This window comes from Mesoplodon densirostris, chromosome 6, assembly GCF_025265405.1.
Source record: "Mesoplodon densirostris isolate mMesDen1 chromosome 6, mMesDen1 primary haplotype, whole genome shotgun sequence".
Classification (NCBI taxonomy): Eukaryota; Metazoa; Chordata; class Mammalia; order Artiodactyla; family Ziphiidae; genus Mesoplodon; species Mesoplodon densirostris.
Genome location: NC_082666.1, coordinates 22,084,841 through 22,112,791, shown reverse-complemented (window position 1 = coordinate 22,112,791; position 27,951 = coordinate 22,084,841). Strand labels below are relative to the sequence as shown.

Sequence of the window (27,951 nt, the reverse complement as noted above, 5' to 3'; positions counted from 1 at the left end):
TTAGGAGGCTTGGACCTATTCTCTTCTGAGACTTCAGAAGTCAGGCAGGCTGCAGGGCCCATTAATGCTCGCTGCCCGAGGTCGGCCTTTCTGAACCGCGGGTCAAGGAACAAGCAACAATAACTGGCCAGGGCGGGGGTAAGGCGGCGGCACCTCAGAAATCCCATCCAACCCTCGCGACGATCCTGGGCAAAGGCATTTCACTCTCTTCGGACAGAGACCCGAGCCGGGAAAGGGGATAAGGGCTGAGCTGGGGGCCCCTGCTCGGTGGGTGACAGAATAAGGCCTCGAACCCGGGTCACCGCTCCCAGTTCAGCAGATCGGGGCGGGGAGAGCGAGCGTTGAGAGGGGTCCTGCTCGTCCCGCCTCAGCTCCTCCTGCAGCCTGCTGGGACCTCCGGACCCTGGGTCACCGGACTTGGGCCGGGTCTGGGGGTCGCCGGCACCCCCGCCCCCTGCCCCGCGCCATCTTGGAGCGCTGAGGCGGCCGCTCCGGACCGCCCCGAACCGCTGCTCCAGCAGTTACTCACCCGCACTGCCCGGGTCCAGGCCCCCTGCCACCTCCGTGACCCCCGCCACGGCCAGGAGAAGCAGTAGCGCGCCTCGCGGGGAGGCCCGGACGGTCGCCATGTCCGGGCCGGGGGGTCCGGAGCCGCGGGATGCTCGGACCCAGCCTGCCCGCCGCCGCAGCTCGCGGAGGCCCCACCCCGGCGGCCTGGGCCCTTGGTGATTGGCTGCGGCGCGCTGAAGCCCCGCCCCTCGGACGCACAGTCTTTCCAAAACCTGCTGGGGGCGGGAACCTGCCTGAGACCCGGGCTCTTTGTTAAGGCCCAGCTGTGTGTCGGCTTTTGCCGCTGAGTACCGCAGCCAGCGTTCTCCAAGAGGGGAGTCGGAGGATGTCAGAGCTGGAACTGCCCTTAGAACGCCTGGACCTCCCGAGGTTTGCAGATGTGGTCACTGAGGCTCAGAGAAGAGACCATCTGCTCCAGGTCACACTGCAAGTTCGCCTGAGAACTGGGGCATAAGCCAAGGCTGAACCGAAAGGACTTGTCCCTTTCACGTACCTTCAATGGTCTTAAAATCCTTTCTGCCAGACGCTGCCTCACACCCAAAGAAGGCGTGCCACCCAGGACAACTCCTGAAATTGGGGGGAATCTGCCGCGGACACGGTCCCCTGACAAGGGCCCGAGGCCCGAATTCGCCACCAAAGCTCTTTGGCACGTGTAGCCTCAATGTGTCTTTGATGTTCTAGGAACCTATTCCTATCAGGAAAATGTGGGGAGAGGAAGGCTTGTATATCTAAATATGGAGAGCCTTGAATGTCAGGTTGGGTTTCGACTTTTAAGAGACAATTTGGAGGTGGGTCCCCACTCTACCCCTTATCCCCACAGCTCCTGTGGGGTATGTTTGAGAGGATTCACTTGCTATCAAATCGTTTTCCACCCCGGTCCCTCTCTCCCTCCTCTCCCTCTCTTTTCCGTTTGTGAATTATGTTAATACCTTTTTCCGTTCCCCTTCCTTTTTACAAAAACATAACCACAGTTACATTTTAAAATACCTAATGTTAAATATCCAGTAAGTTTACATTTTTGTTGTCTCATAATTTCCTTTTACAGTTTTTCAAGTTCCAACCAATGTCCATATACTGAAGTTGGTTTGTATGTCTTTTAGGTCTCTATTCCCTCTCTTTTAGGTTTACAAAAGGAAAACATGAATAAGTTACAATAATCTTTCTAAAACATTTGCTGTGGCAACAATTCTCTTGCTTCTCTGAGAGGCCACCTCTTTACTTATAAGATAGAATGATGTAGTTATTCGACGTGGTGTCAGAGGTTCTCAGCATTTAGACCCAGTCACCTTTACCACTTCATCCCACCTTACTCCCCACTCCTCCCCAGGAGAGAAGAGTCAAAAATCCTAGAGTTGCACTAATATGGTAGCCACTAGCCACATGTGGCTGTTGAGTACTTGAGATGTGGCAAGCCCAAGTTGACATGTGCTGGAAACAGATTTGGAAGACTTAGTATGAAAACAAGAATGTAAAATGTTACTAACATTAATTTCACCTTTTTTTTTTAAACTTGTTTTTGTTTTACATAGGCTTTATTTTTTAGAGCAGATTTAGGTTCACAGAAAAACTAAGCAGAAGGTACAGAGGTTTCCCATATACCCCCTTTCTCAACATAACAACAATACGCACAGTCTCCTCCACTATCAACGTCCCACACCACAGTGGTACATTTGTTGCAACTGATCAACCTGCACTGACACATCATTATCACCCAAAGTCCATAGTTTACCTTAGGGTTCATTCTTGGTGTTAACACATTCTGTGGGTTTGGACAAACGTATAACAACATGTAGCCACCATTATTCTTTTTACTTTTTTAATGTGCCTTTTAGAAAACTTAAAATTACGTATGTGGTTCACTGTGGCGTTTACATAGTTCTATTGTACAGTGCTGGTGTAATTATCTTTCATTCTAAACAAAGGTTAATGCTCAGACGTCATCTTTAAAATGGCACTTAAAAAAAAATGTTACCGGGCTTCCCTGGTGGCGCAGTGGTTGAGGGTCCGCCTGCCGATGCAGGGGACACGGGTTCGTGCCCCAGTCCGGGAGGATCCCACATGCTGCGGAGCGGCTGGGCCCGTGAGCCATGGCCACTGAGCCTGCGCGTCTGGAGCCTGCGCTCTGCAACAGGAGAGGCCACAACAGTGAGAGGCATGTTACTGACCAATGATTCTGTCCTGAGCTCAAAAACATCTTTCAGTATTTTAGATAAATAAACCCCATCAAATCTTTTGATTCATCTTCATGTAGTATAATTTCCCCATCATTTTACTTTTGTTTCTTTATATTTAAAGTAAGTTTCCTGTAGAAATCATATAGTTGGTTGCTTCTTTTTCTTTTTAATTTAATCTGACAATTTGTCTTTTAATTGGAATGTTTAGATCCTTTTGACTTAATACAATTATTGATATGGGTGAGTTTAAATCTATCTTGCCATTTGTTTTCTATTTTCTCCATTTGTTCTTTTTTCCACTTTTCCTACCTTCTTTTAGAATAATAAAGTGTTTGGAGTGTTGTTTTTATGATTTCATTTTATCTCCTCTATTGGCTTATCAGCTCTACTTCTTTGCTTTATTTTTCAGTAGGTGCGCTGGGGTTTCAGTATACAGTTTAACTTATTACACTCCACCTTCAAAGAATAATCACTTCATGTCAAATGTAAGAACGTGACACCAGTATACGTCCATTTTCCCCTCCCATTTTTTGTGCTAATGTTATCATACATTTTGCTTCCACATACTGTTATTATTTTGCTTTAAATAGTCAATTATTGTTTTGTTTTGTTTTGTTTTGTTTTGTTTTGTTTTTTGCGGTACGCGGGCCTCTCACTGTTGTGGCCACTCCCGTTGCAGAGCACAGGCTCCGGATGCGCAGGCTCAGCGGCCATGGCTCACGGGCCCAGCCGCTCCGCGGCATGTGGGATCTTCCCAGACCGGGACACGAACCCGTATCCCCTGCATCGGCAGGCGGACTCTCAACCACTGCGCCACCAGGGAAGCCCTAAATAGTCAATTATTTAAATAAGAGATTATAAAATGAGAAACAATGTGTTTTAAATTTATTTATTTATTGGCTGTGTTGGGTCTTTGTTGCTGCGCGCGAGCTCTCTCTAGTTGTGGCGAGCGGGGGCTACTCTTCGTTGTGGTGCATGGGCTTCTCATTGCAGTGGCTTCTCTTGTTGCGGAGCACAGGCTCTAGGCACGCGGGTTTCAGTAGTTGCAGCACACGGGCTCAGTAGTTGTGGCTCTCATGCTTAGTTGCTCTGCGGCATGTGGGATCTTCCCAGACCAGGGCTCAAACCGGTGTCCCCTGCATTGGCAGGTGGATTCTTAACCACTGCACCACCAGGGAAGTCCCAACAATGTGTTTTATATTTACCCACATGTTAAGCATTTCTAATGCTCTAAATTCCTTTATGTAGCTCCAAATTTCTCTCTAGTATCTAGAGGAAGAGAAACATTTTTATTAAGAACATTGCAAGTTTTGCTGATTTTAATTAACTAGGGCCCCATACATTGGTTTTTGGAATTTATGCATAGTAAATTCCTGAAGTTAATCTTTAATGGAAATAATTTTTCTGGGTTTATTTAGCCTAAACACATTTACTTATCACAAATTGACCTATCTTGATAAGGGATAGGTCCATTTTGAATTCTTTAAGACTTTTTTTTTTTTTTTTTTTTTTTTTTTTTTTTGCTGTACGCGGGCCTCTCACTGCTGTGGCCTCTCCCGTTGCGGAGCACAGGCTCCGGAAACACAGGCTCCGTGGCCATGGCTCGCGGGCCCAGCCGCTCCGCGGCATGTGGGATCTTCCGGGATCGGGGCACGAACCCGTGTCCCCTGCATCGGCAGGCGGACTCTCAACCACTGCGCCACCAGGGAAGCCCCCTTTAAGACTTTATATATAAAGTCATATATATATATATATGTATACACACACACATATATATGCATACACATACACACATATATATATATATAGTGGGCCAATTTTTTGAAATATTAATATATTTTAAGTATATTCTCAGTAATTTCTTTACTAAAACTAGACATGAGAGCAAGGCATTCATTTCCTCAGGGATGATTATTAGAGTAGAGAAGTAGACAAAGAAGATAATTCCTAGCTTTTTAGTTTTAAAAACAAGACATCTGAAATTCCCAGAGACAGTGGTTTTAAGAGTAAAAGCTTTTGAGATATCAGAACCTAGCCCAAAAGGCTGAGGGCGTAAAATATTTGTCTGAACAATTGGCTTGTGAGAATACCATGGTCAGTCAATAGAATCCCTCCACCCCAACAACTTGACTCCCTCTGATAGGGGAGGAGGAGAGCCACTGGAGAAGGGAGGCTACTGTGGGCTGGGACACAGAACCCCAGAAAGGCTTGAGAATATGAGATAAGAGGGGATCTGAGCCTCGTTTCCCATGGAGCTCAGGGAAGTGACACACCTCATAAAGTTCCCCTGCACTGAGCATGATGGGAGTGTAGAGGAGAAATGGCTGCAGGTATGTACTGTTCCTTGCTCCCCACCTAAAGTGACACAGAAGAGGAGCTGAGTGTTTTCTATGCCCTTTGAGAAGGGCAAGGCAGGAGCTGAGAGAGCTGAGAGCCTGAAGAGGCCTCAAGATCAGAATGAGGAGGCTGTAGCTGGTATTTGCATGGTCTATACACTGGACACGAGGTGAGAATGCAGGTGTCAACAGGAATTGATGATGACAACTGAGGACCAGATGTCCTACCTTCTTCCTCAGTCCCAGTTGGTGGGTTTGACTCCGTATTTTCCTCTCAAAACTCGGGAGGGGGTTGGGGAGAGGCCTTGACTAAGGTGAGATCCTACTGAATTGACTGAGATTAAGTTTTAGTCATTCAACAGGAAGGGGACTTGCAGAGACAAGTAGCTGTCCATCAAAGATTTGTGCAGTCCTTCTAGAAACTGTCGCTTGGAAGCAACTGCCCAGCCAGAGCAAACATTTTCTAAGTGCCATCATGTTCTCTGTTGATTTACTAACTGTGAATATGGCCTTGGAAACAAACAAAGGATCCCATGACTTGGAGCAGAATCCGTGTATCGGAAAGCCCCGTTGGCCCCTATATTGAGATCTCACAGGAGGGAGAGAAGCCCTAATGCCAAGGCATCCAACACCAACACATTATAAAATTTAGCATTGTGACCTTAGTCTGTGATACTGGTACAATATCCTGCCAGCCTCCAGTAAGCCCTCTGAAGATATGAGCTTGTGAGTATGAAATTGTCCCCATTCTCTACTTTCCTTGCCTGCTTATTTCAGTAATTTTCAAACTTAAAAAATATTACTTTTATTTTTTAGCAGTGGAATCCTTTTCCCAACAAAATCTTACAGAGTCCTGCCATACAAAATAGAAAAAAGCTGTGTTTTAGTGCTACATTTATTTTCTAAGTTCAAATTTATAATAATTAACTGGTTCAAAGATAATAAATGAGAATTCAAAGATAATAAATGAGACTTTGATGAACACAAAAACTTGAAATCTGGAATTATGTATGATAATTGCGGTCACATCAGTTTGGGCTTCCATTTCTGTATTTTGTTTTGGTTGCCTGCTGTAAGAGAAAATCCTGATTGATACAGATGGGTAGTTTGAAAAGGGTCATGGTTTTTGAACTAGCCCACCTTGCAATCTCAGACTACTCTTTGTTCAAATTAAGATGGTACCTTGAAAAAGAAGTACTGAGAGATTTTAATTTCAATATTGACTCATGAACGCTCTTGTCCATACCAAAACCTGCACACGGATATTTATAGCAGCTTTGTTCATAACCTCCAAAACTTGGAAGCAACCAAGAGGTCCTTTAATAGGTAAGTGGTTAAATAAGCTGTGGTACATCCACACAATGGAAGATTATTCAGCAATAAAAAGAAATGAGCTATTAAGCCACAAAAAGACATGGAGGAGGGCTTCCCTGGTGGCACAGTGGTTGAGAGTCCGCCTGCCGATGCCGGGGACACGGGTTCGTGCCCCGGTCCGGGAAGATCCCACATACTGCGGAGCGGCTGGGCCCGTGAGCCATGGCCGCTGAGCCTGCGCATCCGGAGCCTGTGCTCTGCAGCGGGAGAGGCCACAACAGTGAGAGGCCCGCGCGTACCGCAAAAAAAAAAAAAAAAAAAAAAAAAAAAGACATGGAGGAAACTTAAAAGCATGTTACTGAGTGAAAGAAGCCAATCTGAAAAGGCTACATATTAAATGATTCCAACTCTGTGACATTCTGGAAAAGGCAAAATTATGGAGACAGTAAAAAGATTAGGGGTTCCCAGGGGTGAGAGGGGGAGGGAGGGATGAAGAGGCAGAGCACAGAGGATTTTCAGAGCAGTTAAAGCATTCTGTACAAAACTATAATGCTGGATACATGTCATTATACATTTGTCCAAATCCACAGAATGTACACTGAGTGAACTCTAAACTATGAACTCTGGGTGATGATGTGTCAATGCAGATTCACTGATTGTAACAAAGATACCATTCTGCTGCTGGATGTTGATAGTCGGAGAGGTTGTGTGTGTGTGGGGACTGGGTATATGGGAACTCTCTGTACTTCCTGATCAGTTTTGCTGTGAACCTAAAACTGCTCTAAAAAACAAACTGTATTGATTTTTTAAATGCCCGTTAGACATTAAAAATAAGAAAAAATATTGATTTACTAATAAGTTTGGATAACTGCTCAAATTTCTTATCATAAATGTAGTCAGAGAAGTAACACCCCAAATGTACGGTTAATCCCAATACTATTTATAATGACATTATTACTGTGTGACCAGTTACATGTTCCCTTGTTATTGTGCAATCGGCTATGACACCATAATGAGAACATGTACCAAGCAGATGATTCTGAGCCTTGCCCGACACTTAATTGGGAACAGTGCACATTTGTACTCCCTGGTACAATTATAAATGAGCAGTTGAGCATAGGCTTGGATTAGGGAAAAGAGCAGTGCAGAATTACACTTTTTCTAATCGACACATTTAAAGAAGATAAAATAAATATGAAGAGATGGCAGGAAAAGATTTATTCTGAGGTCTATGCAAAGGAGTCAACTCAACAATACGCATGCTATTGTGGTAGTGGCCTCTTGTGTGCCAAAAATCAAAACGTAAGTTTGCATGTGTCCATGGTCTTACTATATATTAAAAGTCATTTAGAATATATATACATATATATAAAAGAAACTCAAATCAAATACTTGCAGAACCCAACAAACCTCCATGTGGGAGAAGTTTGATCAGACCAAATTATTCAAGAGTTTTGTGCGATGTATGTTCGAATATGTCTATTTTAATTCTGATAACCCTCTTTCTCTTCCCCATAACAGTGAATTATGCCCTCTTCCCCAGCTGGAATAAATATGTCATTCTGTTCTCTTTTTGTTTTGTGTAATCATGATAGTGTCTTATGTTTAATTCTAATCCATCCTAAGTTTATGGTAGCGTGTGGTGTGATGTATGGATCAAACGCAAACCTTCATTCAATTGAATGTTGCTGCTGTCCCATTATTTATTAAAAAGTGCTTCCTTCTTCATGCTATTAATTTTGACCTGACATATATGTATTAAATTCTTATAGTTGGAATTAATTTTCTGGTATCTCTGATAACCACTGATTTTACAAAACTTTAAAAAATAGCCAGTGGTGTATCCTTCAGCAATTGTTACTTCATAGTAAGTTCAAATCTGGCAGGAAGACTCTAACATCATTACTTTCAAAATTATTTTTGGCTGCATTGGGTCTTCGTTGATACACACGGTCTTTCTCTAGTTGCCGTGAGCAGGGGCTACTCTCCGTTGCGGTGCACAGGCTTCTCATTGCGGTGGCTTCTCTTGTTGCAGAGCACAGGCTCTAGGCACGCGGGCTTCAGTAGTTGTGGCTCACGGGCTCTAGAGTGCAGGCTCAGTAGTTGTGGCGCACGGGCTTAGTTGCTCTGCAGCATGTGAGATCTTCCCAGACCAGGGTTTGAACCCGAGTCCCCTGCATTGGCAGGTGGGTTCTTAACCACTGCGCCACCAGGGAAGTCCCGTTCAATTATTCTTCACTAGCAATTTATGTAGTTGAGTACAGTCTTCTGGGGAATTTATTGTTTGTTTGTTTGTTTATTTTGGCTGTGCCAGATCTTAGTTGCAGCATGTGTGATCATCATTGCGGCACTTGGGATCTTTAGTTGCAGCATGCAGACTTTTTAGTTGTGGCATGCATGTGGGACCTAGTTCCCCTAACCAAACCCAGGCCCCCTGTGTTGCAGCACGGAGTCTTACCCACTGGACCACCAAGGAAGTCCTGGCTTCTGGGGAATTTAAAACACTAAATAACTTTGTTTCTAAGTCCACGTTTCCTATTGGCCTTACCTCAGACACAGTGAAATTTGAATCATTGTGGTCGGGGGTAGAGACCAGGAATATGCATATGAAAGAAGTTCTATTTGTTACAAGTTGAGAGCTTCCCCCTTAGAAATTAAGGCCACTGTTTTGTATTTATACTCTCAAGCCCCTGGTCAGTCACTCCACCTTCTTTTATACTCCAACAACATGCATCCTTTTTTCCTTGACACAGTCTGTCATGTCTGGAATTATGTTTTTTCCCAATTATTTGGTACTCGTTACTACTGCAAATAGGATATTATTTGTTTTGTTTTTTTGTTCTATACTGATGGTATGTAGGAATACAATTGATTTCTGAGAAGTTACTTCTGTCTCCTTAACTTTTCTGAACTCATATTACTGATAATATTTTTCTGGTTAATTTTTAGAAATACAATTTTGTTTTCTGCAAAGTTTTACATCCGTTTCTTTCTCTGCTATATTTATGCCTCTAATTTTGCACTTGACAACACTGTTGTATCTATTTGCACTTGCACTTGACTGCACTTTTAGAGCTATTTGAAGTGGGAATGGCTGGTTTCTGGTCTAGCATGGAAGAAGCTTGGAAGACACCACTCTGTACTAACAAGTGAAAAGCTGAACAAACTGATAAACCAAAAATTCTTCTTAGACCTGTAAGAGAAGAGAGGTCACAGGGCAAACTGCTGCCCCCAGAATGGAGAGAGCAGCCTCGGTTGCCGATGCTGGAGGACTTGGCACACGCAGGAGTTGCTTCCCTGCCTCTCCCTTCAGACCCTTGGCCCTAGTCGCACATCTTGCAGAGCCTGCTACTCAAAGTGCGGTCCGAAGGGCAGCAGCATAGGCATCACCTGGGAACTTGTCAGAGATGCAGAATCTCCAGCCTCACCTCAGACTCAATGAATCCGAATTGGCATTTTCACAAGATTCCCAGGTGAATCAGGAGCATGTTAAAGTTCCAGAAGCACTGATCTCAGGAGCTTGCAGAAATGTCCACCAGATGGCGGGTTTGCAGCAGGCACAGGTATCCAGAGCCACAATCAGCCCACCCAAGTCTCCTTCAAATAGTGCCCTACGTGGCCTTAGAAATTTGGAGCCATTGCTCATGATCTGTGAAGGATGGGGAGAGAACCCAGAGGAGATCCCTAATCAATGGGCGGCAGTGTGTGGGGTGTGAGCCATGAACTACTCTCTGGGCTTTCCCCAGGTGTTTTTACACTCATTGTCTAGTGAGAGGGATGGGCCATAAGCTCTTATTTTACAGACAAAGGAATTAAGGTCCAGAGAGGGAAAGAAACTTAGCCAAGTGCTGAGCAGTGGCAAATGGTGTTGGAGGTGGAAATGGAAGGCAGGTTTCTGGCTGCCTGGCCTGGGCTGAGAGCACCTCTAGATGGACAGGGCAGGATGGTTCAGCCCCACTCTGTGCTGACCTGGCTGACCCTTCCCTGTCCTCTCCCACCCAGTTGCTCTTTGAACAGCTATCTAGTTTTCTCTGGGAGTGCTAGAAGCAGTTGTTGTAATAATACAATAATTTGGAATGTTAATGGGCTTTTCCCAATACTGAGGGTTCTGGACTTAACCCCCAGGGGAACAAAGCATCAGACTTAATTGGGAACAAACAGACAAGCCATGGTCCCCAGACGGTCGCCCTGGGAATCTTGATGGTCCTTGAGTCTATGCCAGGACCAGCTATGAGCCACTGACTCTTCAATGAACTTTCATCCCAATCTATTTAGTTTTGTTTTTTTAGTTATAAGAACAAAGAGTCAGCTTCTGGTTGCAGAGGATCTTAGATTTCATTGGCATAAAGTAGCTATGATGTGACGTCACTGTGGTTATGCACAAACCAACAACTAGCCAGCATTTCTAGAAATGCGAAGCTCTTTCCTTCTAGATTCTTAGATAGAAGATTCCATTGCCTATGTAACAAGGGGAGGAGGGCCAGTTTACTTTTTAGTCTTACTCACATGGTCCACAACATGAACCTTGGGAGACTCCCTTCTCTACACTGGGTTCCCACTTCCCCAGGAGGACTGAGGAGTTTGGAGATCATGTGTTCTGGCAGTGTGGAATTCCATGACAGTCACTCAGATAGGTATTTCTGTTTTTTTTTTTTAATTTAAATTTCTTTTTTTAAAAATTAATTTTTATTGGAGTATAGTTGCTTCACAATGTTGTGTTAATTTCTACTGTACAGCAAAGTGAATCAGCTATACATATACATATATCCACTCTTTTTTGGGTTTCTTTCCCATTTAGGTCACTGCAGAACACTGAATAGGGTTCCCTGAGCTATACAGTAGGTTCTCACTAGTTATCTATTTTATACATGGTATCAATAGTGTATATATGTCAATCCCAATCACCCAATTCATCCCACCTTCCCCCCTTTCCCCCTTGGTATCCATACGTTTGTTCTCTACAGCTGTGTCTCTATTTCTGCTTTGCAAATAAGATCATCTAAACTATTTTTCTAGATATACATGCAACATTACTCAGGTGTTTCTGACATACAAAGTTCTTCACAGCAGCCTTTACATCTTTGTTCCTTAGGCTGTAGATGATGGGGTTGAGCATGGGGGTCAGCACCCCATAGAAGAGGGAGATGAGCTTGCCTGAAAGGTCTTGTTTATCTGTCCCCAGTGGGTCCTTAGACTTGGGCTTGGCATACATAAAGACAATGGTCCCATAGAATATGACCACAACTGTGAGGTGGGCAGAGCAGGTAGAGAAGGCCTTTTTCCTCCCCTCTGCTGAGGGAATCCTCAGGATGGTAGCAATGATGAACACATAGGAGAAAAAGATGAACAGAACTGGGATGCCCAGGAAGATAATAATTGTTATCCTCAGACTGGTCACATTGATGGAGATGTCAGCACAGGCCAACTTCAGGACAGCCAGGATCTCACAGGTGAAGTGGTTGATGATGTTGTCCCCACAGAAGGGCAGTCGTATTGCAAGGGATGTTTGAACCCCAGTGTTGATGATACCAGCTGCCCAGAAGCTGGCCATGGGCAAACAGGCAGCCTTGCTCATAACCACAGAGTACCTCAGAGGGTTGCAGATGGCCATGGAGTGATCAAACGCCATCATGCTCAGGAGCACATACTCTGTGGTTCCCATGGCAAAGGAGAGGAACATCTGCCCGAAACAAGCTGAGAAGGAAAGATGGTTTTCCTGGGGGTCAGGAAGCTGTCAAGGATGAGGGGGACTGAGGAGGTTGTGCAGCAGATGTCCAGCAAGGAGAGGTTCCTCAGGAAGAAGTACATGGGCTTGTGTAGGCAGGAGTCAAGGATGGTCACCAGCATGAGGACCCCGTTGCCCAGGAGGGTCACCAGGTACATGAGCAGGATGAGCACAAAGAACATTTTCTCCAGCCTTGGGTGGGCTGAGAGGCCCAGGAGAATGAACCCCAGCAGGGGGGAGGTCCAGTTAGACCTGTCCATGGTGCCTCTGCTCTGTCACCTGTAGGAACTCAGGTCAACCTCAGCACCCTCTGACTCTGCAGTTGCTGGCTTGCTAGTGAGGAACGCCCTCCCTGCTAAGCAAAAGGAAAACAGCTTTAACAATGGATGGTCTCTCTGTGATTCTCAGTAAAATTCAGGGGACTAGAAAAGAATCTACTTTGTCATCTTAAGCCACTCTCTGTGTGAGACACATTCGAGATGCCCATGTGGTGATTTAATTTACCTGATCAGACATATTCATTTCTACTGGTATATGCTGGATGATGGACTTATCTTGTTAAATCTTGTTATCTTGTTAAATCTTGGTCAGAAAAGTGAGATAATATTCACTTCATGTTTTTCTCCCTTGGTGCCCAGGGCTGGTGAAATGATCAGCCCTGAATCTACAGCTCTTGGCAGGCTTTCTTCTCTTCATGTTACCCTCATAGAAACATCTGACCTTCCCCATATCCTCCTGTAATAGACAGCCCAGGCCCCAGGCCATCCTCTCATCTGTCCGTTTACGCCATCCTGTCTTCCTCTCTCCATTCATCAGCCAACATGACTCATTCACACATGACAGAAAATCCACAGCCTTTCAGGGAAGGATGCATTGGCTCCAGAATAGACTACAGTTCCAGGGAGGGGGCACTGATAGGTCACTTTGAAAGGGCAAGATGGACAGGAAGGCCACCTGGGGAAGGTAACATCCAATCAGGTCCTTGAAGGAGGCTGAGGGCTGGGCTTGGGCAGCTGTGTTGTGGAGTGTGGTTGCATTCTAAGGCGCTTATCATCCCCCTGGCTGTAGTGCTGTCCTGGCCACTTTGCACCGATGCCCTGGGAAGCCAGGCTGCATTAACAGCCACCATCTCAGCCTCCAGAGAGCTCCAGTTCCCTGGGTAGCTTCTCATACCATTGCCACTGAAGTCAGGCTAATGCCTCATCCCTGACTTTAAAGACTTCAGCCTCGGGCTTCCCTGGTGGCGCAGTGGTTGGGAGTCCGCCTCCCGATGCAGGAGACGTGGGTTCGTGCCCCGGTCCGAGAGGATCCCACATGCCGCGGAGCGGCTGGGCCCGTGAGCCATGGCCGCTGAGCCTGCGCGTCCGGAGCACAGGAGAGGCCACAACAGTGAGAGGCCCGCGTACCACAAAAAAAAAAAAAAAAAAAGACTTCAGCCTTGGAAAAGGGACCTCCAAACATCTAGTCTCCCTGAATTTTCCATTTTACATCCAAGCTACTACTATCCAGTGTTTGCTTGATCCCATCCACCAATGAAGATCTCATCACCTTTTTAGGAAGCCAATTCTAGCTTTATACATCTTTTATCATCTGAAAGATTTGTCTCTTGGGTCAAGTCTCTTTATATTTTCCTAGTTTCAGTCCTAGTCCTGCTCTCTGGGGACACACAGAGCATTTCACCCCTTTCTGCCCCATAATAGCTCACCAGAGATCTAAAGATAATGGTTCCCTTAATTCTCCTCTTTTCCTAGGTTACACGCTGGGCCAAGTAAATCCAAATATCTGTGATGGAATCCAGGCATCAGGACTTTTTAAAGCTCCCCAGATGGTTTCAATGTCCAGCCAAGGCTGAGAACACTATCCTAACTTTGTATTCCCAGGTATTCCATTCTGCCGTTACGACCTTTTGAAAATAGACAATCAACAGACAAACAAATGAAAAGCATTCTTTAGAGACTTGGGTGATTTCTTCCTGGACATTTGCCTGATCAAAAGACTTCCCCAGAATAAGCAATGTCCACTGATAGTTTTTGAGGACAAGCCATCCTCAACCTCCTTGGGTTTTTCTGAGGCCCTATTCGTGTTATCCCCTCTGCCCCTAAATGCAAAGGTCAGGCTAGATGACTGAATGCCCATCACTCCTGACCTCTTCCCCACACAGGTGGTGTCTGCAGGAACTCTGTATGGGGCCCCATACCTCCGAGGTCAGAGTCCTTCTCTGATCCAGGGGTTGGATGTCATGAATCCCCTTGAGCAGCTCCTCTTCCACTGGAGGAAGGAAACCATTTGGTTTATTCATGACTGGAATCATGGTTCCAACCTCTCCCTTCCTAAGAATAAAGAATGCTTCCCTTTGGCATCACTTAAGCCCAATTAATTGATTTGGAAGTAATTCATGTTTGGAAAGATCTTCCAAAATATTTTCTTTCAGCAGACATGCAAAAATAGTCATAGAAACAGTCATGGGGTGGATGCCACCTGCTTATTCAGGGCTACGTAAAACACACCTTGTTGGCCATCCTTCAGTTCTGGCTTTCATTATGCTGACAGACAACTGTAGATCCAGGCATGGGAGAGGCCTGAGGGTCGACCCAGGCCAACCACCGCACCCCCACCCTCAAAGCATGCAGGCCCACTTCCTTGACCATGGTCCTCTGGCCTCAGCTGGAATACTTGAGTAAAGCAGGCTTTCTGGTTGCTGAGGAGGTTTATTACATTTTAAAGTATCAATCCTATAGACAGGAAATTCTGCCTCGCTGCAAATTCCACCCGGCTCTGCCTTCTGCAGTCCTCAAGAAAAGTTAGTTCTTCCCCCATGCCCTCCAGATATTCAGAAATAAGTTGGTTTTGGCAATAAGATGATAGAGAATGAACGTTGCTACTCTTATAGCGTCCCCCAAAAATGTCACATAGTTGAGAGGAACTGTGCATAATTCCTGAATAATTTTGAGATGTCTTTCAGGATATTATGTCCCACCATGAGGGGCCGTGCTGCATTCAGCACTTACCATACCACTGAAATCACCTCTTTTCCCCCATTTTGAGCCCTATTCCACTGAACAATCAGATCTATTCTTAGAAATGAGCTTGTGCTAATGAAAATCTCAGAGTCCTTTTACCAAAACCTTCACTTGCCTTTATCAGAAACATGATGTGAAAGAGTGATCACTCTTCTAAGGGTTGGGAACAGGCCACGTATCAGAAATAGCCACACTGGGTCTAAAGCAGGAAGAGGGGGGAGATTGTCAGTCTCTGTGATGGATAAAGGTCCAGGTCTCCCCACTCCACTTTCCTTGGTGCTCCAGGAATGATCTCCAAAGAACTTGCCATTGCCTATAGAAGGTAATTTGAGTCTCAGTTTCCTTTTGGGGACCAGTTTTGTCCCTAAAGTCATTTAAAGTTTGGAAAGTGAGTTGTACTCAGTTTAGAAACTGTGTATTGGGACTTCCCTGGTGGTGCAGTGGTTAAGAATCTGCCTGCCAATGCAAGGGACACAGGTTCGAGCCCTGGTCCAGGAAGATCCCACATGTCATGGAGCAACCAAGCCCATGCGCCACAACTACTGAGCCTGTGCTCTAGAGCCCGCGAGCCACAACTACTGAGCCACATGCCACAACTACTGAGCTGCATGCCGCAACTACTAAAGCCCACGCACCTAGAGCCTGTGCTCTGCAAGAGAAGCTACTGCAATAAGAAGCCCGCACACTGCAACAAAGAGTAGCCCCAGCTCAGCACAACTAGAGAAAGCCTGCACGCAGCAACAAAGACCCAACACAGCCAAAAATAAATAAATAAAATAAGTATATTTATTTAAAAAAAAAAACAACAACTGTGTATTGTTCTGGGATAATATCCCCAAATCCATTTATACTGAAGACCCTGGAGGAGGTTTTCTTCTTGCTGCCTCCCTCCCCACTTTCCATGTCCTCCTCTCCTTTCTTTGGTCAATGTATTCCTATGAAGACATCACCCAGAGCCCAGAGACTTCTGGTCAGTCATCCTGTAGCTCACTCAGCCCCCAAGTCCTTTTCCCTCAGCTGCAGCAGCAGCTCCATCATCCCCAGCCTGGACTTTGCAGTGGTTTTGGGAGGAGAATTAGAGTTTGATTTCAGGATGACTACTCACCCGTAGAGTGGTTAGGCTCCTTGAAGCAACATGCTGTGTTCCTTCTGGATCCTCACTCTGCCTCTAGTAAGTTACTGTCACTTCGGCTTCCTGTCCTCTGTGCATGCTCAATTCCTCATCTGAGTCACTGACAGGAGCACAACACAGGACAGGAATAGATACAGAGCACTGAGGCACTCCATGAAAGACTGTCTCGGTGGAGGGTATTATGCTCAGTGAAATAAGTCAGAAAGAGAAAGATAAATATTGTATGTTATATGCAGAATTTTAAAAATAGAACAAAATAGTAAATACAGCAAAAAAGAAACAGACTCACAGATATAGAGAACAAGATAGAGGTAGGGGACTAAGAGGTACAACTACTATGTATAAAATAAGCTATGAAGATATATTGTACAGTACAGGGAATATGGCCAATATTTTATAATAACTATAAATGGAGTATAACCTTTAAAAATTGTGAATTACTATGTTTTACACCTGAAAATTATATATTATAAATCAACTGTACCTCAATTTAAAAATTCACTAAAAAATCTTTTTTAAAAAGGGCAATTTAAAATCTTTTCCTCAGTTATAATAGTGATTAATATGCATTGTGATGCCATGGGCTGTTTTTGTAGAAAGAAACTATATGAAAGCATTTTTGGACACTGTTTCATCAGATGTGGTTGCTAAAGATTTTGTTTTGTTCATGTATTCTTTTTACAATAGGAAGTCAAAAAACGTGGGGAATGACTGGAATAAAGGTCTGTGTGAAGGAAATAACTGAGTTATGTTAGTAAACTGTGGGAGAAAGCTTAAATGGGGCAGCCATAAGTCAAGGCATTGTTATTAATCTTTTTCCATTCCAGTTATGTAATAAAACTTCACACAGAGACATATACATGCACACACATACATACATCATTCTTAAAAGAGATACCATTTTCAATAAGATAATTTTTTCAGATATTGTAGATGGTGCAATTACATTAGTAGGTAACATGGATTCCAAACTTCTATTTTTTTCAACTCAAATAGGTTCCAAATATGTAGACTTTATGTAGTTTTCATGTCTACTATAGTTCTTTTGAAAATTAGTGTGTATGGGAAAGCAAAGTTGATTTTTCACAGAAGTTAATAACAGCTGGATTCCAAGTGCTGAAAATAAAAGATTTTATTTTTTTTATACAGCAGGTTCTTATTAGCTATCCATTTTATACATATTAGTGTATATATGTCAATTTCAATCTCCCAATTCATCACACCACCACCACCCCCACCACTTTCCCCCTTGGTGTCCATACGTTTCTTCTCTACATCTGTGACTCTATTTCTGCCCTGCAAACCGGTTCATCTGTACCATTTTTCTAGATTCCACATATATGCGTTAGTATACGATACTTGTTTTTCTCTTTCTGACTTACTTCACTCTGTATGACAGTCTCTAGATCCATCCATGTCTCTACAAATGATCCAATTTGTTCCTTTTATTGTCTGTGTAATATTCCACTGTATATATGTACCACTACTTCTTTAACCATTCGTCTTTCGATGAGCACTTAGGTTGCGTCCATGACCTTGTTATTGTAAACAGTGCTGCAATGAACATGGGGGTGCATATGTCTTTTTGAATTCTGGTTTTCTCTAGGTATATGACCAGTAGTGGGATTGCTGGGTCATACAGTAATTCTATTTTTAGTTTTTTAAGGAACCTCCATACTGTCCTCCATAGTGGCTGTATCAATTTACATCCCCACCAACAGTGCAAGAGGGTTCCCTCTTCTACACACCCTCTCCAGTATTTTTTGTTTGTAGATTTTCTCATGATGCCCATTCTAACTGGTGTGAAGTGATACCTCATTGTAGCTTTAATTTGCATTTCTCTAATGATTAGTGATGCTGAGCAGCTTTTCATGTGCTTCTTGGCCATGTGTATTTCTTCTTTGGAGAAATGTTTATTTAGGTCTTCTCCCATTCTTTGACTGGGTTGTTTGTTTTTTTAATATTGAGCTGCATGAGCTGTTTATATATTTTGGAGATTAATCCATTCTCTGCTGACTCATTTGCAAATATTTTCTCCTATTCTGAGGGGTGTCTTTTTGTCTTGTTTATGGTTTCCTTTGCTGTGCAAAAACTTTTAAGTTTCATTAAGTCTCATTTGTTTATTTTTGTTTTTATTTCCATTACTCTAGGAGGTAGATCAAAAAAGATCTTGCTGTGATTTATGTGAAAGAGTGTTCTTCTTATGTTTTCCTCCAAGAGTTTTATAGTGTCCAGTCTTACATTTAGGTCTCTAATCCATTTTGAGTTTATTTTTGTGTATGGTGTTAGGGAGTGTTCTAATTTCATTCTTTTACATGTAGCTATCCAGTTTTCTCAGCACCACTTATTGAAGAGACTGTCTTCTCTCTGTTGTATATCCTTGCCTCCTTTGTCATAGGTTAGTTGACCACAGGTGCGTGGGTTTATCTCTGGGCTTTCTATCCTGTTCCATTGACCTATATTTCTGTTTTTGTGCCAGTACCATATTGTCTTGATTACTGTACCTTGGTAGTATAGTCTGAAGTCAGGGAGTCTTATTCCTCCAGATCCGTTTTTTTCCCTCAAGACTGCTTTGGCTATTCAGGGTCTTTTGTGTCTCCAATTGAATTTTAAGATTTTTTATTCTAGTTCTGTAAAAAGTGCCATTGGTAATTTGATAGGGATTGCATTGAATCTGTAGATTGCTTTGGGTAGTATAGTGATTTTCACAATATTGATTCTTCCAATCCAAGAACATGGTACATTTCTCCATCTGTTGTTATCATCTTTAATTTCTTTCATCAGTGTCTTACAGTTTTCTGCATACAGGTCTTTTGTCTCCCTAGGTGGGTTTACTCCTAGGTATTTTATTCTTTTTGTTGCAATGGTAAATGGGAGTGTTTCCTTAATTTCTCTTTCAGATTTTTCATCATTAGTGTATACAAACGCAAGAGATTTCTGTGCATTAATTTTGTTTTTTTTTCCTGAATTTTTGAGTTTTATTTTATTTTTTTATATATCAGGTTCTTATTAGTTATGTGCATTAATTTTGTATCCTGAAACTTTACCAAATTCATTGATTAGCTCTAGTAGTTTTCTGGTGGCACCTTCAGGATTCTCTAGTATAGTATCATGTCATCTGCAAACAGTGACAGCTTTACTTCTTCTTTTCCAATTTGTATTCCTTTTATTTCTTTTTCTTCTCTGATTGTCGTGGCTAAAACTTCCAAAACTATGTTGAATTATAGTGGTGAGAGTGGACAACCTTTTCTTGGTCCTGATCTTAGAGGAAATGGTTTCATTTTTTCACCATTGAGAATGTTTTTGGTTGTGGATTTGTCATTTATGGCCTTTATTATGTTGAGGCAAGTTCCCTCTATGCCTACTTTCTGGAGAGTTTTTATCATAAATGGATGTTGAATATTGTCAGAAGGTTTTTCTGTCTCTATTGAGATGATCATATGGTTTTTCTCCTTCAGTTTGTTAATATGGTTTATCACATTGATCTATTTGCATATATTGAAGAATCCTTGCGTCCCTGGATAAATCCCACTTGATCATGGTGTATGATCCTTTTAATGTGTTGTTGGATTCTGTTTGCTAGTGTTTTGTTGAGGATTTTTGCATCAATATTCATAAGTGATACTGGTCTGTAGTTTTCTTTTTTTGTAGTATCTTTGTCTGGTTTTGGTATCAGGGTGATGGTGGCCTCATAGAATGAGCTTGGGAGTGTTCCTTCCTCTGCAATGTTTTAGAAGAGTTTGAGAAGGATGAGTGTTAGCTCTTCTCTAAATGTTTGATAGAATTCACCTGTGAAGCCATCTGGTCCTGGACTTTTGTTTGTTGGAAGATTTTTAATCACAGTTTCAATTTCATTACTTGTGATTTTTCTGTTCATATTTTCTAGATCTTCCTGGTTCAGTCTTGGAACGTTATACCTTTCTAAGAATTTGTCCATTTCTTCCAGGTTGTCCATTTTATTGGCATAGAGTTGCTTGTAGTAATCTCTTAGGATACTCTGTATTTCTGTGGTGTCTGTTGTAACTTGTCCTTTTTCATTTCTAATTTTATTGATTTGAGTCCTCTCTCTCTCTTTTTTTTTTTTTTTTTTTTTTTTGTGGTACGTGGGCCTCTCACTGTTGTGGCCTCTCCCGTCACGGAGCACAGGCTCTGGACACGCAGGCTCAGCGGCCATGGCTCGCAGGCCTAGCCGCTCCACGGCATGTGGGATCTTCCCAGATCGGAGCACGAACCCGTGTCCCCTGCATCAGCAGGCGGACTCTCAACCACTGCACCACCAGGGAAGCCATCCCTCTTTTTCTTGATGAATCTGGCTAATGGTTTATCAATTTTGTTTATCTTCCCAAAGAACCAGCTTTTAGTTTCATTGATCTTTGCTACTGTTTTGTTTCTATTTCATTTATTTCTGCTCTGAATTTTATGATTTCTTTCCTCCTACTAACTTTGGGTTTTGTTTGTTCATCTTTCTCTAGTTCCTTTAGGTGTAAGTTTAGATTGTTTATTTGAGATTTTTCTTGTTTCTTGAGGTAGTCTTGTATTGCTATAAACTTCCCACTTAGAACTGCTTTTGCTGCATCCCATAGGTTTTGGATCGTCGTGTTTTCACTGTCATTTCTCTCTACGTATTTTTTATTTCCTCTTTGATTTCTTCAGTGATCTCTTGGTTATTTAGTAACGTATTGTTTAGCCTCCATGTGTTTGTGTTTTTTACGTTTTTTCCCCTGTAACTGATTTCTAACCTCATAGCATTGTGGTCAGAAAAGATGCTTGATATGGTTTCAATATTCTTAAATTTACTGAGGCTTGATTTGTGACCCAAGATGTGATCTATCCTGGAGAATGTTCCGTGTGCACTAGAGAAGAAAGTGTAATCTGCGGTTTTTGGATGGAATGTCCTATAAATATCAATTAAATCTATCTGGTCTATTGTGTCATTTAAAGCTTGTGTTTTCTTATGAATTTTCTGTTTGGATGATCTGTCCAGTGGTGTAAGTGAGGTGTTAAAGTCCCCCACTATTATTGTGTTACTGTCGATTTCCTCTTTTATAGCTGTTAGCAGTTGCCTTATGTATTGAGGTGCTCCTATGTTGGGTGCATATACATTTATAATTGTTATATCTTCTTCTTGGATTGATCCCTTGATCATTATGTAGTATCCTTCCTTGTCTCTTGTAACATTCTTTATTTTAAAGTCTATTTTATCTGAGTATTGCTACTTCAGCTTTCTTTTGATTTCCATATGCATGGAGTATCTTTTTCCATCCCCTCACTTTCAGTCTGTATGTGTCTCTAGGTCTGAAGTGGGTCTCTTGTAGACAGCATATATATGGGTCTTGTTTTTGTATCCATTCAGCAAGGCTGTGTATTTTGGTTAGAGCATTTAATCCATTCACATTTAAGGTAATTATCGATATGTATGTTCCTATAACCATTTTCTTAATTGTTATGGGTTTGTTTTTGTAGGTCCTTTTCTTCTGTTTCCCACTTAGAGAAGCTCCTTTAGCATTTGTTGTAGAGCTGGTTTTGTGGTGCCTAACTCTCTTAGCTTTTGCTTGTCTGGAAAGCTTTTGATTTCTCCATCGAATCTGAATGAGATCCTTGCCAGGCAGAGTAATCTTGGTTGTATGTTCTTCCCTTTCATCACTTTAAATATATCATGCCATTCCCTTCTGGCTTGTAGAGTTTCTGCTGAGAAATCAGCTGTTAACCTTATGGGAGTTCCCTTGAATGTTATTTGTCGTTTTTACCTTGTTGCTTTCAATAATTTTTGTCTTTAATTTTTGTCAGTTTGATTACTGTGTGTCTTGGCATGTTTCTCCTTGGGTTTATCCTGCCTGGGACTCTCTGTATTTCTTGGACTTGGGTGGCTATTTCCTTTCCCACGTTAGGGAAGTTTTCGACTATAATCTCTTCATATATTTTCTCGGGTCCTCTCTCTCTCTTCTCCTTCTGGGACGCCTATAATGCCAATGTTGTTGCATTTAATGTTGTCCCAGATGTCTCTTAGGCTGTCTCCATTTCTTTTCATTCTTTTTTCTGTTCTGCAGCAGTGAATTCCACCATTCTGTCTTCCAGGTCACTTATCCGTTCTTCTGCTTCAGTTATTCTGCTATTGATTACTTTTAGTGTATTTTTCATTTCAGTTATTGTATTGTTCATCTCTGTTTGTTCTTTAATTCTTCTAGGTGTTTCTTCTTTAATTCTTCTGGTATTTGTTAAACATTTCTTCCATCTTCTTGATCTTTGCCTCCCCATTCATTTCCAAGGTCCTGGATCATCTTCACTATCATTATTCTGAATTCTTTTTCTGGAAGGTTGCCTATCTCCACTTCATTTAGTTGTTTTTCTGGGGTTTTATCTTGTTCCTTCATCTGGTACATAGCCCTCTGCCTTTTCTATCTTTCTGTGAATGTGGTTTTTGTTCCACAGGCTGCAGGTCTGTAGTTCTTCTTGCTTCTGCTCTAAAAGATTTAAAACGTACCTGCAAACATTTTTTTTGGTCAACTTCTATGGCTTTTCTTCCTGTTTCATCTTATAATCATATACTCATTTCTCTTAGGACATAAAAACAATGCTAACTGTATCTATTTATCTAAGATTGTAGTATATTTCTTATTTGTATTGAAATAGCTGTCATAGCATTAATAATAATAAAATGTGACATTTTGGTTAGGCTCAATTTTGTTTGGTGTACTTTAAAAAATACTTGTATATATGCAGAAAACCAAAAACTGAGTTTTTCTATTTTCTTGCTCTTTACTAACATTAAGTAATATAATCCATGTGTTTTATAATCAGTTAAAATATTGTTTTGAGTGTACCATGTATTATAAGTGAGACAGAGGGCAATAAAATAAGGCAGGCATCATGCAAACAGATTGTGTACGGGGGCGCCTCATCCTTTGACCTGATGGGTCATGCTGGAGGTTCTCACCATCCCAGGCTTACACAAGTGGACACAGAACAAGGTGCTTAATAACCCATAGACTGTTTTTGGCAGTGATTCATCTGAGGCCTCCTCATTGCCTCAGAGCCGATGAAACATCAGATGCTGATCACCCAGAGTGGGGTGGACGTTTATGAAGCACTTGCTGTGGTTCTTTGCATCCTTCAAAGTCCAGTTCAAATATTCTTTTTTTCTTGTTTTAAACTTGAACAACATAAATTTATTTTCTCTCTGTTTTGGAGGCTGGAATTTTGAGATCAGGGTGCCAACATGTTCAGGTTTTGGTAAGAGCTCTCTTCTTGGCTTGCAGACATCTTCTTGCCATGTCCTCACATGGCAGAAAGAAAGAGAGCTCTCTGTTGCCTCTTCTAAGGACACTAATCTCATGCCAGCTCAAATACTCTTTCTTCCTTGAAGAAAGCATTGTAGTCCAGAAGAACAGGGGTTACAACTGTGGTAGGCAGGATTCTAAGCTGCCCCCAAGTTTTCTCTCCCCCTGGTGTACACACCCTGCATAATCCCCAGGACTGTAAAAATGACGGCTTTTACTCCCATGGTTGGGTTATACTACATGACATAGTTGGCCTTAACATAGGGAGATTATCCAGGTGGGCCTGACCTAATCATGAATCCTTTAAAAGCAGAGAGTTTTTCTCTAGCTAGTGACAGAAATGGAAGTCAGAGATTCAAAGCACTGAAAGGATTTGATGCACCATTACTGACATAAAGAAGGAAGGAGCCACGTAGCAAGGAAATGGGGACCTCAGTACTGCAGCTGCAAAAAAACTGAATTTTGAAACATAAATGAGCTTGAAAGTGGACTTTTCCTCAGAGCCTCCAGATGAGAACTTACTCCAGCTGACACTTTTGATTTCAGCCATTTGATACCCTAAGAACCGAGTCATGCCATGCTGGATTTCCGACATACAGAACTGTGAGCTATAAATGGGCATTGATTTAAGCTACTAAATTGTGGTGATTTGCTACACATCAATAGACAACTGACACAACCCTGGAGGAACTATCAACCAGTAGGGGAAGGTAGCTGGGGATAAAGTCACCAGCCTCCCATCCTTCACGTAGACAATTCTGAGAGGCATTCTTCATGCTCTTTGGGTCCCTCCAGCAGAACTGATCCCCTATTGCGCACAGCAGCCACCTTAATAATGTACCCTTATATTGGCTTTTCCTTTCACATCTCACTCCTCCTGTTCCCTCATGCCAGCTTCCTGAGATCACCTCCAAAATAAACTGCCTGCTCCCAAGTCCTTGCCTCAGGCTCTGCTTTGTGGGGAACACAATCAAGACAACTGCTACCAGGAGTAGCCCTAGAAAACATGCCCTCACCACTCAGACGGCAACAAGGACCCCATTTCTGTTGGTAAGTGAAGTGGCGATAACCCCTGGCCTGTTGTAGCATCATACTCATTAAGACATTCACCTGCATGGGGCTGAAATGTTTTACAGTCGAAGGGGATGCATGAGTTATTCAGTAGCTCTAGTACTTTGATAATATGAGGGTTTTGTTTGTTTGTTTGTTTTTTTGCGGTACACGGGCCTCTCACTGTTGTGGCATCTCCCGTTGTGGAGCACAGGCTCCGGACGTGCAGGCTCAGCGGCCATGGCTCATGGGCCTAGCTGCTCCGCAGCATGTGGGATCTTCCCGTACCGGGGCACGAACCCGTGTCCCCTGCATCGGCAGGCGGACTCTCAACCACTGCACCACCAGGGAAGCCCTGAGGTATTTTTAAGGGTGGTAAAATTGACCCTCTTTTGTTAACTACCTTATAAGACTTAAAGAAAGAAAAATAGGCTCAGGTAAGCTAAGTGTAAACACAGAGCGTGCTATGAAAGCGAGAAGGCATCCATGGCAATTTTTAAAGAGATTCTCATCTCCTGCACCCACAAGGCAGATTGTGCTACAAGGCAGGGCCAGGACTTGACTGTAAAAATGGCAGAGCTACAAAGGAGACTGTGCAGCCTTGCCAGGTTTCCAATGCTAAAGTTGGGGACTTGACAGGGAAAGAGTGGGACCCTGCATCATGGGATCAGGGTATCTGGGTGGATGCTCCTGAGAATCTAGAGACCTCAGATTCCTCTGAACCCTCCAGACCCACAGAATCAGCCCCTGAGTCCCCTCCCTGGTGCTGCCACAGAGCAGCCTCCGCTTGCCTGGAGATTGTGCAGGGATCTCATCTGAGGCAGATACTCTTCTCAAGATAAAGCCTGGACTCCCTTCAGTACAGTTCCTGCTCTGAGAGGAAACAGCGACTCTGCAAAAGGATGCTAGGACCTGGGGAATCAGTGTGGGAGTGGACCTGGAGGGTGCTGGAGTGGAGAGCAGGGTGTGGGCATACCGGCTACATGGGGACAGTGTCTTGATGTGGACATGCTCTCCTTGACTCCGGACTGAAGACTCAGCAAGAATGGCGGAGCTGTCCTAACGTGCAGGACGCTGGGTTCATGAAGCTGGGATGTGACAGTGGTCCACACTAAATGAGGTAAGAAGGCTGGCGCCGCCTTGGCAGCATGTGGAGGAAGAAATGAGAAGGTTCAGGGAGTGTGAATGTTTAAAAGGGCTTCTGAGGGGAGATCAAAGAACCCACCACCCTGGGAAAATACAGAGGCCACCCCCCACTAAGGCAATAAGGCATGCACTGGTGAGGGGAGACCGACATCTTAGAAAAGCTTGGCGTTGGCTGTCCTCCGTGCAAGCATTAAGCAGCCACTCTCTCCGAGACCCTAGGACACTGCCTTAGTGTAGGAATCTGTCCCACCCAGAGTAGGATCTGCCAACCTCCACACCTCCACACCTCCCTGCCTCTAGGAATCTCTCCTCCTTCATCTCACAGATGATCTTTCCCTTCCACTTCAGGACATCTAAATGAGTTTCTTTAATGGGCTCAGGCTTTTAAGAAAGTGAAGGGAACTGATGAATGCCAGCTCTGGCATTCTGTTTTAGTTCTCTGGACCATCCCCCATATGGTTCCACTGTGCTTCCACCTACAAAAACATATCTGAGGCAAGGACCTGGATCTGGTTTAAGGGACAGGAGGGAAGAGAGAGGAAAGAAAGAGAGAAAGCAATGTGTTACATGCTCACAAAACTCAAAGGACCAAAATTTGGCAATCGCTGACTTTTAAAAATGTCAAGTGGATTAAAAATCATCACTATAATACAGTAAATCTCACTTCTATTTCAGTATGTTCCTTGAGCTTGGGAGAAAATCATGGACATAGAGCTCTGGGAGCGGCACTGACCTCACAGCCCATCTTGCCTGTGCCACAGAAGGCACCACTACTGCTCTCATTAGTTATAGGGTTGAGAACATTTCTGCATTTGCTTTCCCACAGTCTTTCTGGGGTTTCACCTCAGTGTGGGCAGACTCATGAAGCATGTGCTGGATGTAACTGGCATCCATGAGCCATGTGGGCTGCGTGGACACTAGTGTAGGAGCTGCAGGCCCCCTGTCCTGCGGCACTCTACTTCTGCCACGGTGGAGTGGCACACTTGCCTCTGACTTCTCTGCAGTGACAACAGAGAGGAGAACATGGTACGTGACAATATTCTTACTGTCCATCAGATCAAAACAAAGCAGCAGCTCAAGATAAGCCTCACTACGTCTAGTGCTAACATACGAGAGGAATATCTGCCATGGTGCTAATGAGCACTATTGTACGTTGAGGCAGTTGTCATTTTCCACTTTATCAGATGGAGCCAAGGTCTCTGGGATGAGACCAAAGCAGAACAGGGGAAGCAATAGTTCTGAAATGGAGCAGGACCCTATGGTCCTTCCCCCATGTCCTCCACCTGCCTTTTATCTGTAAAAAAAACCTTTAGTCAAAAAATAAATTTAATCAGAGAAATGAAAAAATGCAGAAGCAAAGGACAAAATAATAGTTTAGTCATTAAACAAAGTCAAGGGCCTCTAGTTCCTGCTCAAGAGCTATAGATAATATTCTGAGCCATATCCTGTGAGCTGTTTTGTATATACTAAAGCCCCCACCAGGTGGAAGAAGTTAACTACATGATGACCAGGCTGTAGCCATGACATAAGCTGCCACAGTTCCCTGAACTGGCCTCAAAATAAATGGCAAAAAACTGACCCTGGAACTGAAGACTAACTGCACTTAAAACAATCAAGATGAGGCTGATCAGACCACCGCATGACCAATTTCAAGACTACTGTCAGAGCTGACTGTGCTGTTTCAGCATGTAGCCCCTCCCTCTGCCTATAAAAGCTCTTGCCCACTGATTGTCAGTGGAGGGGGAATCAGCCTTTGAACAGGCGTCTGCCACCCACCACCAACCCCAGTTGCCGGCCTCCAAAATAAAGCAATCTTTCCTTTCCACTAACTTTGCCTCTTTATTGGCTTTTGAGCAGCAAGTAGCTGGACCCCACTTTTGGTAACAGTTCTACACAGAGAAAAACAAAATACTCGAAAGTCTTAGTACCACCAAAATTTCTGTTTGTCTCTTTTGACTGTATTTATAACTTTTTATGGGTATTCATCAAATTCTTGTATCAGAGGATTTCAGACTTAGGCAGCAAAATAAGCTATGATATGATATAGTATGGTTCTGGGTGAAGCCAACAAACTAATCAGCAGCACCAGAAATGAAAAGGCTCTTACCACTGACAACCTAAGGACTTCCCTGGGTTACCATTCCCCCACGAGGACAATGAGGAGTTTGGAGGCCTTGCACTCTGGCAGTCTGAGAAATCTGTGACGG

General features: G+C 43.3%; 1 protein-coding gene and 1 pseudogene across 1 annotated transcript in view; both read right to left on the bottom strand.

The window, feature by feature from the left end:
- Positions 1 to 679, bottom strand: part of RECK (reversion inducing cysteine rich protein with kazal motifs) — a 74,051-nt gene extending 73,372 nt beyond the window's left edge. Inside the window, exon 1 of the mRNA XM_060101959.1 lies at positions 530 to 679. Coding sequence (XP_059957942.1) covers positions 530 to 629 — 100 coding nt within the window. The 5' untranslated portion in view covers positions 630 to 679. The remainder of the gene's footprint in view (positions 1 to 529) is intronic.
- A 10,714-nt stretch (positions 680 to 11,393) lies between these two features.
- LOC132491600 (olfactory receptor 13C7-like) lies at positions 11,394 to 12,379 on the bottom strand (annotated as a pseudogene).
- Positions 12,380 to 27,951: the final 15,572 nt, after the last annotated feature.